The 12,576-nt window shown below is 34.6% G+C and overlaps 1 protein-coding gene across 1 annotated transcript; it reads right to left on the minus strand.

Annotated features, from left to right (window-relative positions):
- Window positions 1–2,939: 2,939 nt before the first annotated feature.
- LOC131640675 (peptide methionine sulfoxide reductase A5) lies at window positions 2,940–6,830 on the minus strand. Its single transcript, XM_058911061.1, has 4 exons — window positions 6,396–6,830; window positions 4,717–4,829; window positions 4,459–4,603; window positions 2,940–3,380 (listed from the first exon to the last, which is right to left on the minus strand). The coding sequence occupies exons 1-4, from the start codon at window positions 6,693–6,695 to the stop codon at window positions 3,183–3,185; spliced, it is 756 nt and encodes a 251-aa protein (XP_058767044.1). The 5' UTR covers window positions 6,696–6,830; the 3' UTR covers window positions 2,940–3,182.
- Window positions 6,831–12,576: the final 5,746 nt, after the last annotated feature.

The following is a 12,576-nucleotide window of genomic DNA, read 5'->3' on the forward strand; positions in this document are numbered from 1 at the left end:
GAGATGAATCTTACGGTTCAGGTTGAATCTTTAGTAGTGTGTTGAGATTTTTCACAAATTTATTATGGCGCCTAGTCTTCAATTTATTGTTTGGTTTAAGCTATTTGATGAAGCTGGCTTTTATTTTCTTTGACATGATTGATTTCAATTAAAGATGTAATTAAATTCATTATTCTAAATATTCAATATTAAATGACCAAATTTCTCCCTCAAGATTCAACTTCTTTAAATATGTATAATCAAGCAAAACTATAATGTGTTGACTAAAATAATTAAATTATATTCACATTACCGTCTAGATTGATCAAAGACATATTGAATATATGAATTATCTTTCGTTTGTAGAGGATCAAGGCGTTCATATCTTGTATTATTGAGATATACGTGAATACATGAGGTGATGTATTAAAATATCACATCCTTATATAATTTTTATACGAGAAGGACAATCACATATACCAATTGAGGAGGAAGCTCTCATAAAGAAAGCAGAGAAGGCGACAATAAAGTAGGGTAGTCGTGTGGATAGTTCGGTCTCTACATGTGCACGCATCTGATAATTTGCTTTCAAGTTAATATCTAATGGAATTGTATACGAAGGCACTGATGTACACGCTTGTAGTTCAAGAGATTATGAAGGAGGCCAACACTTTCTTGTAGATGGAGAAGTTTAGGAGGAAAGGCACTAGTTTGTGTGAGACGTAGTAGGATGCATTCTTTTTAAAATACTTTAGTTATTGTCTAAGTTAAATTTTGTATACGATATTATGTATTATGTATTCGACTTTATATGCTATATATGTATTATTTTAAATACTTTTGGTTAAATTATTATTTTCTAATATCATTCAACATGTTCGAATTGTAGAATCAAAAATTTGTAAACCCTAATATTTTTATTTTCTGGTATAGATTGCATCAACATATTTTATGGAGTGGAATGTACAAAAAGTTTTATAAAATAATGCGTTTTGTTCATTTGAGTTCACAACACAAAATAATGAACTTTTAGCAATAACTAGACATAATGAGTTATAACTTAGTTTCAATTCACTGTTATAAGATAAATTCTTCTCATTTGTTTAGGAACGATGTCAATGTTACATTTTATAATATGAATGACCAACTGAATTAGCGTCTCAATTATCGTGACACGAGAAGTATGATTAATGTTGAATATAATCGTTTGTCAATCAACCATGATGAATTTGTTTGTTTCACCAACATACAACTTTAAAACATTGATGATGTGAGACACATGTTCTCAATATTTGGACAATATAGTAAATTGGTCAGATATGCTCGTGCTATATGTTCAATTTTGATTCATCTTAAAACATTTGCTAAAATCGAGGTGTGCATGATTGAAACAAATAATGAAATTAATCAGACTCTTCCATGATTTCGTTTATATTTAATTGATGATTTTAATTATTCACAAATTATTATTGGTGTTAGGGGTGTACAACACATGGGTTAGGTTGGATTGTATGGGGTGTACAAAACACAGTAGCTCTTCCGTGAACACCTTATGCAAATAGCTAGCTCTGACATGAGCACCACGGGTGCAGTCAATCTCCTCTATATCACTCTCTAGGGTAACTCCTAAGTACTCTACCAATAAGTCTAATGCATCCTCTTTACCGCACCTCTCATGGTCTAAAAACCTCCCTCTTACCGAAAGATGCAGCAGACACGTGACATCGTCCACTGTGATCGTCATCTCACTATGTGGTAGATGGAACGATGATGTCTCATGATGCCATCTCTAAACAAAAGCGTTAATCATATGATTAACGGTAGTATGTCCACAAAGGATCAAATATTTCAACCCTAAAAGCATCAAGAACTCTTGAAACCATGGCTCAGGTGGAGCTACCAGGCGAGTGATCTTCCGCGCATGATTAATGATATTTAGCGGATCACGTTCCTGCATACATGGTTTAACAAAATTGATTCAACCAAACAAAACTTAATAATAAAATAAATACTACAAAATTAATAGTTAAATGCAATATTTACCTCTCCGTCCCATATATGTCTGACAACATGGTCCGGTTATAGAGGAAGCAGTGATAAATCAGAAGACCCTCCTCCAAAACTCTGAGGTTCCGCAAATGCGGCCTCATTTGCCTGGGCCTCGGGTGCCGCCTGTGACTGAGACTGAGATGCAGGTTGTGGTTGGGACTGAGGATGAAATACAGGTTGTGGCTGAGATTGAAATTGAGGGTAAGATGTAGGCTATGGCTGAAATCTAGGTGAATTTACATTAACTCAAAAAAGCTTAAAAATACTTGGATTATCTAATCTAAAACACAATGATGTTTGTCTGTTGCTTGTTGATTTCTGATGAGATTTTCACACAATGGGAATTTGAGAGGGTTGTCTTTGGGTTTTGTCCATCTAGTTCAAAAACACTTTCTGAAACGAGGAAGGCGGGGAGACAACGTGTGTATTTGTGTTAATACAAACCGGAAATGCACTTAACACACACCCCCCCCCCCCCCCCCCCCCCCCCCCCCCCGTTAAGTGCATTTTCGATTTATTTCTGCATGACATCTGAAGTTTTTTAGGCTAAACTATGATCTTTAATTTGAGTGCTTCCGAAAATGCAACTACGTGTATCTTCTAGAAATGCATTTTCGATTAGCTCGCTGCACTTTTTTAGAGTCTTGCCCATCAAAGACCTGACTAAGGGTACTTCCGAAAATACATTTCTAATAGCTGGGGGCATTTATGTATTTTCGCACGGTGCGCTAAAAAAGCGTTAAAAAATTCCCAAGTTAATTGCTATATTACAAATAAATGTTTAAAATATGCCTAGAGCTCACAATAATCTACTAACAAGTATGAATGTAATTGGTTCGTCCTCACCTTGATGGATGGTCTAATGTCATCATCATATGGGAAAATGGAAATGATATTTAAGAGATCACAAGTGAGAAATGTTGCTTTTTCATGGGATGAGTGGGACTCTGTGTTCAATCAGTTACAATAATTACAAGAAAATAGTATAGTAATATTCTGGCCATGATAAAATCATATGCTTGATTCTCCTTCTGGTATTTTGGGTTGTGCAACTGATACATTACAAGCTCTTGAACCAAACCTATAGATACATTGCGAGCACAATGGCTAAAGAATGACAATATGAATATGATCAACTTCACCCTAAAGGCCAATTACAATTCCCTTAAAATGGGCCAACCCTTTTTTATAATCTCATTGATCTTTGCATCAATATGCTTTTGGATATTCGGAGGGCAAAGCTCAGCAACATATCCATTCAATTTCGTTGCCAGGCTTGAGCTCTCGAGCTCCTCTTCAGGCAGGTTCCCAATTAACTGAAGAAGGAAGGTATTTTGCTTCAGTTCAAATTTCTGCATATTTAGAACAGAACATGCAATTTCAGTCACTAATATAATGGGATCGAGAACTGTCTTTGAGAAGCACTTTTTGACCATAAAAACAAATCTATCAATGTAGAATATAGGGCCAAATATGTTCAAGCTCAATAAAAGTTGATTATGTGATATGTTTAGACATGCTTCCAAAAGTAATGAGCTTAACTTCTGTTAAAAAAATATGACAGTTTATATTTCTAATTTCTAAAGGCTTTTGCTTTTAATCTTTTAATTAATCATCAGGCTTCATATCTTCTTTCAATAAAAATGAGCACTAGCTGAACTCAAAATCCCTAATGGGATGTAATAGTCCTACTGTTTAAATGCACAACACCAAGAGATTGATTGTGTTTTCTAAAAAGTGACAACACAAGCAATGCATCATGAATTTAAATAAAATTGCCCTCAATACCAAGAACAATGGTGGACAACATTATGTGAGGGTGTGCAAATTGCCCCCATCATTTATAGACAGAAAATGACCAGTAATTATTTTTATTTTTTTACTCCCTCTATATTCGTATATTTGAACCTACTGAACACGGTTTTTATACCCTCACTGACTCAGGGTCTAGGCTATGCCTATGAGTATAACAAAGAATATCGAGTGTATCTATGATGCACGTTTTAGTCAAATTGGCGGCGGTGTATTCATATCCAATAACAAACTCAATTGATACTTCTGCATGAATATTTTTGGCAAAATCCTTATTTCTTTTTGTGGACCATGGATACCCACTGTCCTCAAAGTATTATTACACGAAAAACTGGGAAACAGATTGAAGTCCCGCTCACCTAGTGCCACAAACATATTCTCACTCTTGCAATCTTGAGCTCCCAAATGGATTAATTTAGATAGAGAACACATAAGAGGATTAGGGTGATCACAAATGGATCAATTTAACTGTATAATATAAATTGTTACTTATATCTTTAATTTTCTTAAATGTCACTGATAGTATATTGGTTACTTATACGCAGATCTATGCAAATGTGTAGAAAATGCCTATCTTCTACATCAATATTAATAAACATTATCATGGGAATAACAAACCTGGTGCTCTGACTCTGCAGGATGAAATGTTCCAAGTTGAATAATTAGAGTAGTTACAATGCTGCTTCTTGACCTGGTTTGCTCCTGTTCTTTGCTGACCGAAGCCATTCGTGATTCTTCAGTTCCGTTAACAAAAATAATAGATCTGTCGGAATATAAGTATAGTATAGTTCAGTTCTTAGCACTTGGCATCAGATTGAATATGAAAGAATAACACAAATAACTTCAGCAGTGCAGCTGACATAACACTCCTCTTACCTGTACTGATTACCCACATCAGGACCTTGGCCATACACCTGCCTGGGATCATGGCTTGACCAAAAAATATCAAGTAGTTCCCTAAAACTAATTACCCGTGGATCATACTCAACCTGCAATTTATTACCAAACCATAACAAAAAATTCAATAAAATCATCCAAGTTCAACTCACTATATCAGTAAACAAGCAAAGTTAATTGGATTATACGATGTAAGATGGTTGATGAATTTAGTTTGTTCATGGTACAAAAGAAAAACACAGCACCAGTTGAATGTTACGCAAAGTTATCAATATATAGTAGTCTACGTGAATTCCAGAATCAAGACCACTGCATTTTGGTCAAGCTTGTTGCATTGTTACCATTACCGAATCAATAATTAAATAAAACCTGGCGTTTTCATGGACCAAGGATCCCAAAATTTTCAAAAGATATCATGATCCTTACCATCCAAGACTTGAACAGCAAACCATCAATTCACCCCAAACTCATGTTCCATAAAAGCCGGATTTATCAATGTCAAACCAGGTGATACAAGACACTAATCTGGACATGGCCTTTGGAAATTCCTAAGAAGCATGCAAAACTTCTCCAGGCATTGGTCTAACACATGGCTGAAAAGACATCCTTTATGAAGCCATTACTTAACTTTGTTAGGACACGGCATTCTTTAGAAACAACAGATTTTGTACTGTTACTAAGCTAGGATTCTTTCGATATTTAGTTTTGTTTCGGTGACTAAAATAAATTAGCTTGGCAACCCAAATACAATCCAAGAACAGGAAAACCAAACTTACTAAAATAACCTTAGGGCAAAAACTATAAAGAGACAATTTAGATAAATTCTTGCACAAATGTTATAGGGAAAAAAATTGAAGGATCATGGAATGACAAGTCTTTTAAACAATAATCCCACTAGAATAAGTTGTAACCAGGTTCTTTACCTCAACCTTTTCAAAATCTCTTCAGAGACTTATACTCATTTTTTACTAAGAATGTGTTTGGACTGTGGATTGACTTATTATGAACAACTTATTTCAACTTACCAACTAGCATAAACATTTGTCTGAGAGAGGTTATAAGATCAACTTGTGACAGGTCCACAATTTGCTTTCTGCTTATTTCAACAAAACTCCCCATGATAACTTGTAAAAACCACTTACAACATAAATGAAAAACATTTCAACCATAATTCCTCTATAAACATAGAAACAGTTCATCAATAACCACTTATTATACTAAAGTTTTATCCAGCTGCAACATGAGTAAAGAACCAAATACTACTTATAGTTATTTCAATTGAGAAGTTCAGTAAACTTAAAGCTAATTCAAATACTATTAATACTTACTATGTAGCACCGACACGGTGACACCTCTGAAAAAGGGTGTGTCTCTGTCGGACACCTACACTGATAGTTGTGATTATGTTTAATTTATTCATTTTTTTTTAAAATTATTACGGTGTCGCCGCGATAGTGTAGTGTGTCTATGCTTCATAGCTTGCTAATAATCCTAATAATAAACACATATAATTAGAATAAACCAACCACAAAACCAAAACTACACAAAATCACTAAGACAATTCAAGTATCAAGAATGCACATAACACAAAACAAAATGTCTAAAGAAATAGAATAATTTCGCAAAAAACAAGAAAAAAAATTAACGAAAACAAGAACCTGGACGCATTCAGCGTGATCACCGAAGCTTCGATATTCAGGATTAGGTTTAGATCCGCCAGCATACCCAACAGTGGTCCTAACAACGCCAGGTAAGCAACCGAACACAGCTTCGGATCTCCAGAAACTTCCGAGAGCGAAAACGGCCGTTTGCAAGTGGTGTTGATCGGTTTGGTCTCGGGCGGGTTGGGCGACCCGATCCGGGAACCGGATACAGTGAGCATTGTCGAAGATGAAAGCTAAGAGGATGATGAATACTGAGAGAATGTAATGGTGTTTGTTCCTCTCTGAAACTTCCATTTTGGTTTTGGCGTTGCGTTGCGTTTTGTTGCGGTTAAAAGCGGAAACCAAGGCGTGGGAGCAAGTGTTTGTTGTCGTTTTTAGGAGATGGATGTGAGAATGGCTGAATGGGGAATTTTACCGTAATGTCGTTTGTTTAGCTTCTCGGTCGTTTTGTTTGTTGTAAACTCAATTCAATTTTAATGTAATCTATAATTAATTGAAACATATTTTTAGTTATCTCTCCGACTAAGTGACATCCTATAATCAATAGTAGTCAATTCTCTTTCATTTGTAAATAGATGTTTTAACTACATCAACAAATAAAAGCAAATGGCATAAAAAATAACTAAATAATTTCAATTAATAATCTTATTTGGATTGTTTTATATGTTTATTAAATTCACATTAATCATTATATTTATTTAAAGGAACCTGATTTCAAAAAAAAAAATAGGGTTGAGAACGATATTTAAGAAAAAAAAATAAGGATAAGGAACTTAAACTTATGAAAAATGATGATCATCTCAATCAGAGGGATAGAGTGAGGTGTAACACTGACGCTATCTTAAAAATAGTTGGGGTCTGGGGTTTAGGAGCCATATTCCGTAAAGAAGATAGATATATCATTGTGGAAATCGGGTGGCATAGTGAAGAAAAGAACGATCATTTGTTTGTGGAGGCAATGATGATGAAGCTTGCGATTAAAAAGTCGTAAGTAGTGGATATACGAAGATTGACTTTGAATCCTACAACAAGGAGCTTGTGACCATGTTAAATGGAGGTGAAAGTAACACTACCACGAAAAACACTTTTTACATCGGTTAGATATTAGGGTTAACCTTGGTTTCTTATGCGAGGTAACGAAAAGTGTCATAAAAAGTGTGTCATTTTTGCACTCTGTTGAAATTTCACCGAGAAGAAAGACTTATTGATCATGGTTTCGATCCTCAGTGTTGCTGCGGTAAAACGGCAAGCAAAAGTAAATATTTTTGTTTTATCGTCTCCACAGGGATTAGTGCAATGGAAAGAATGTCGTTCTATAGTCACTACATTTTTGAGCTTGGTTTGAATGGTTTTAAAAAACATAAAATGCGAAAAGTAAAACAAATGAACAAAAAATAACACATTCTTTAGAGAGGAGAGAACTCGTCAGGTTTGTATTTCATCTACCTGTCAAATACTTAAACCTATCGATCAATTGCACACAACCTAAAACACTCGTCAATATCATCACATATCGCTCACAACAGAGGTTATATCTAACGCGGAGTTGAGAGAACAACCGTATTGTCTCGGAGGTGATGTCTCACGCAACTCAACAAAACATAGGCATTATAAACTGATACCCACAATGAATATTAGACCTAAATCTATCTTTAGAGTTTAAAACCTAATAGATGTTCATCCTAAATCTAAATTTGAACCGTATATGTCTATAGAAATTCAAATCTAACATAAAGCAAGCAATCATCAATATTGATTTGGGAAATAGATTCTATACAACACCATGATCAACAAACATACATACAATAAGAGTAAATTTACATACAAACTCCAACAATGGAAAATACATAGTGAAAAGGGAAGAAGAGTCAAACATCTCCCGCGGTGTCAATCGCGTTTGAAGCTAAGTCCCACTCCAAATCATCAAGATGCAACCTCCATTATTGTTGTCAAAGCCTCTCTACCAAAGAATGAAGTTGATGGTGTTGGGAGAAAAAAATCACCAAAACCATAACCCTAAAAATCTATTTTACACACTATATAAAAATTCTGATCATACAAATTTGCCCGACGAGCAAGAACTCACCCGACAAAATGCCAATTATTCCCAAATCAGCCTGCGCACAGTACACGCAAGATGGACAAAATATCTAGATTCTCCCGGCGAATTCGCTCTCTCCACCTACTCGCCCAACGACCTCGACGCAAAAAAAAACTCAGGAGGCTACTAATTTCACCTCCCTCAACACTTGCTTGACGACCTTGGAGCTAGGATTTCGCACCTTACTCGCCCCAGCTTTGCCCGACGAATTTGCCAGGACAGAAGCTCTTTGCTTTATTTCCTCTTTATTCCAAAACTTTGCACCGTTGAAGCTTTAATTTTGCTTTTGCCTTTGATTCCAATGTTTCAACCATACATGAATACCTATAAAAAGGAGATAAAAATAATCAATCTATAAATATTTATAAGGAAATGTGACTATACACAATATGTACAATTTTACATACAAGTTAGAGTTTATTTACGATATTACAATAAAATAAGTCTATAAGTGCCACAAAGCTATACATAAATTTAATTACAGTTTGGTACTTATCAAGCTCTCCCCAACTTAAAACTTTGTTTGTCTTCAAACAAGAATTGCACAACCTAAAGAAACAAGATCAACATCTAAAGCATATCATGATCAACAAGCAAATGTATGGTTCAAAACAATTAAAGTACAAGTAAAATCATGCTTACCACTATAGTACAACTATACCATGACTATGAAACAAATTATAAACACAAAAGTCATGTCAAACATTCTAGAACAACACATGCTCAATCTTGAATCACACCTAGCACACAATTTCATCAATGGATGAAAGAAAAACAAACATGAGGAATATTACTCACACCCAATAATCTTGCTAACACAAATTAGATTATGCATTCATAAAAAAAATTCATATTGAAAAGCTGAAAAACATGGATCACAAGGACTTTCACGAGTTGTAATTTGGCTTGGGTAACAAAGAAGAGTCATATCTAAAGGTCTTTGAAACAGAATTGCCTAAACCTATAAGAGCAATCACTTCCCACATTTTTGCAAATATGGACAAATATCTAAAGTTCATTTACAAATATCTATACAATATGGACAAATATGTACAAAGCTTGGAAATATAGAAATTATTGCAATGTGATTCAATATCTAAACTGAAGGATAGAAAAATACTTAGAAAGGGGGGATTGAATAAGTGTATCTCAAAAACTTAGAAGATAAAAACAATCAACACAATGATCTTTATCTTGGTTCGTTGTTAACCAAACTACTCCAGTCCACCCCCTTAGAGTGATTTACCTCAACTGAGGATTTAATCCACTAATCCAACTGATTACAATGGTTTTCAACTTAGATAACCTCTAAGTCTTCTAGAGTCTACAGATCACAACTTGATCACTCTATGAATCCTTTTACAATCAATGTAAAAATAAAGTTTACAAGAGTATAGATTTGCTTCTAATAAAGCTGTAATCACAACTGTGATATTTCTCTTAAGTTCTATGCTTAACACTCACTAAATATTACAAGAGTTTGTGAGGTTGAAGATGAAGTTCGTAAGCTTTTGAATTTGATTGCGTTTCTGTATGTTTGCACAAGAGTTCTTTTTTGCTTCTGATCAGAACTTTTATTTATAGGCGTTGAGAGGAAATGACCGTTGGGAGCATTTAATGCTTTGCGTGAATAGTACAACACTGTATTTAATGTTTCACACTTTTGTCAACTACCTCGAGCCTTGCTTTTGCTGCTTTTACTGACTTTGCCTTTTGTAGCTTCTAACGTTCCTTTTGTCAGTAAGAGATTAGACGTTACAGCCTTTCATCTTGTACTTTCTTCTGGACTCAAATTTTGTAGATAACAACGTTTAAATATCAGAGTCATCAGCTTTGGTGCAGAGCATCTTCTGTCTTATGACTTTGAAGAGCTTTGAGCGTGATACCATTCAGAACATCAGAGCTTGTTCTTCTGACTTCCATTCTTCTGATGCTTTCCAGTTCATGTTCTAATTCTGCATGACCATCTTCTGATGTCTTGCCAGAGCATGTTCTGATGAAGCCATCCAGAACCTTCTGAGTTAGTTGCTTCTGAGCGCTGATTTGTGCATACTCTTTATATATTTCCTGAAATGGAAAATGCAAAGGATTAAAGTACCATATTATCTTATACAAAATTCATACTTAATGTTATCATCAAAACACAAAATATTGATCAGAACAATTCTTGTTCTTACATAAACATTAATCCCCAGCAACGACGCTATTTTGTTGTTGCTGTAAAGTGGCAACATATGAACAAAAATGCGAAAAAATGTTCAATAGTCATTACGTTTCTGAAATGGTTTTAAAAACGTAAAATGCGAAAAGTAAAACATATGAACAAAAAACACATTCTTTAGAGAGGAGAGAACTTGTCAGGTTTGTATTCCATCTACACGCCAAATATTTAAACCTATTGATCAGTTGCACACAACCTAAAACACTCGTCAATATCATCATGTATCACTCACAATAGAGGTTATGTCTAATGCGGAGTTGAGAGAACAACCGTATTGTCTCTGAGGTGATGTCTCATGCAACTCAACAACATATATGCATTATAAGCTGATACCCACAGTGAATATTAGACCTAAATCTATCTGTAGAGTTTAGAACCTAATACATGTTCATCCCAAATCTGTATTTGAATCATATATGTCTCTAGCAACTCAAGTCTAACATAAAGCAAGCAATCATTAATATTGATTTGGGACATAGATTCTATACAACACCATGATCAACAAATATACATAAAATAAGAGTAAACTTACATACAAACCCCAACAATTGAAAATACATAGAGAAGAGGGGAGAAGAATCAAACATCTCCCGCGGTGTCATCACACTGAATTATCAAGATGCAACCTTTATTGTTGTTGTCAAAAGCCTCTCTACCAAAGAATGAAGTTAATGGAGTTGGGAGCAAAACAAAATCCCCAAAACCATAATCCTAAAAATCTACTTTACATACTATATATAAGTTCTGATTAGACAAATTCGCCAGGTGAGCAAGAATTTGCTCGGCAAAATGCTAATTATTCTCAAATCAGCCTGCGCATAATACACGCAAGCTGGACAAAATATCTAGATTCGTCTGGTGAACGAAGATTCGCCCTACGAATTCACTCTTGCCATCTTCTCGCCCAAAGACCTTGGTGCAAAAAAAATCTTGGAGGCTACTGACTTTTCCTCGCTCTGCGCTCGTCGAGCGACCTTGGAGTGAGGATTTCACTCCTTGCTCGGCCCAGCTTCGCCGACGAGTTTTCCAAGATAGAAGCTTTTTGCTTTATTTCCTCTTTATTCCAAAACTTTACACCATTGAAGCTTTGCTTTTGCCTTTGATTCCCATGCTTCGACCATGCATGAATACCTACAAAAAGGAGATAAAAACAATCAATCAATAAATATTTCCAAGGAAATGCGACTATACATAATATGTACAACTTTACATACAAGTTGCAGTTTATTTACGGTATTACAACAAAATAAGTCTATAAGTGCCACAAAATTATACACAAATTTAACTACAATTTGACACTTATCACCCAACAACTGCATTTTTATTATTTATAGAATTGGATGTCAAGCCCCACTTTTCCCTTGATTATATTTAAAACTGAGGTAATATATTTAGTTTTACTACCTCGATTTATTAAAATAGCCGAGGGGAAAACATTGTTTTTTTTTATATTTTTTTCGTTTTAACATGAACTACTGAACCTATTTTGCCCATTTCTAAAACACAAATATTATACATTTTGTCCATTTCTGAAACAGAAACATTGTACCAAAAATATTCATTATTTAAACCAATTGCATAGCAAAAATGACACACACCTTATATTTTTACAACAAAACTAAAACAAATGATTAATCAGTAAAAGCAAAAATCAAAATGCAAATTCTTGAACATTCATCCAAAAGTTTTCTTCTGTGAGTTTTATAATCGATCGTTAAACACCTATAATTTGAACTGCATTTAATACCAATTAGGATAATTAACAGCAACAACATTAAATCTTTAAACCATTTATCTCAACAACAACAACAACAACAACATTGAAACTTCAATCTCAACAACAACAACAACAA

Source organism: Vicia villosa, linkage group LG1, assembly GCF_029867415.1.
Source record: "Vicia villosa cultivar HV-30 ecotype Madison, WI linkage group LG1, Vvil1.0, whole genome shotgun sequence".
In the NCBI taxonomy this organism is placed as follows: domain Eukaryota; kingdom Viridiplantae; phylum Streptophyta; class Magnoliopsida; order Fabales; family Fabaceae; genus Vicia; species Vicia villosa.

Coding starts and splice junctions, on each gene's coding strand:
- LOC131640675 (XM_058911061.1), bottom strand. CDS start 6,695: ATGGAAGTTTCAGAGAGGAACAAACACCATTACATTCTCTCAGTATTC. Junction 4,830..6,395: donor ATCACGCTGAATGCGTCCAG/GTTCTTGTTTTC, acceptor AATAAATTGCAG/GTTGAGTATGATCCACGGGT. Junction 3,381..4,458: donor CTGCAGAGTCAGAGCACCAG/GTTTGTTATTCC, acceptor CTAAATATGCAG/AAATTTGAACTGAAGCAAAA.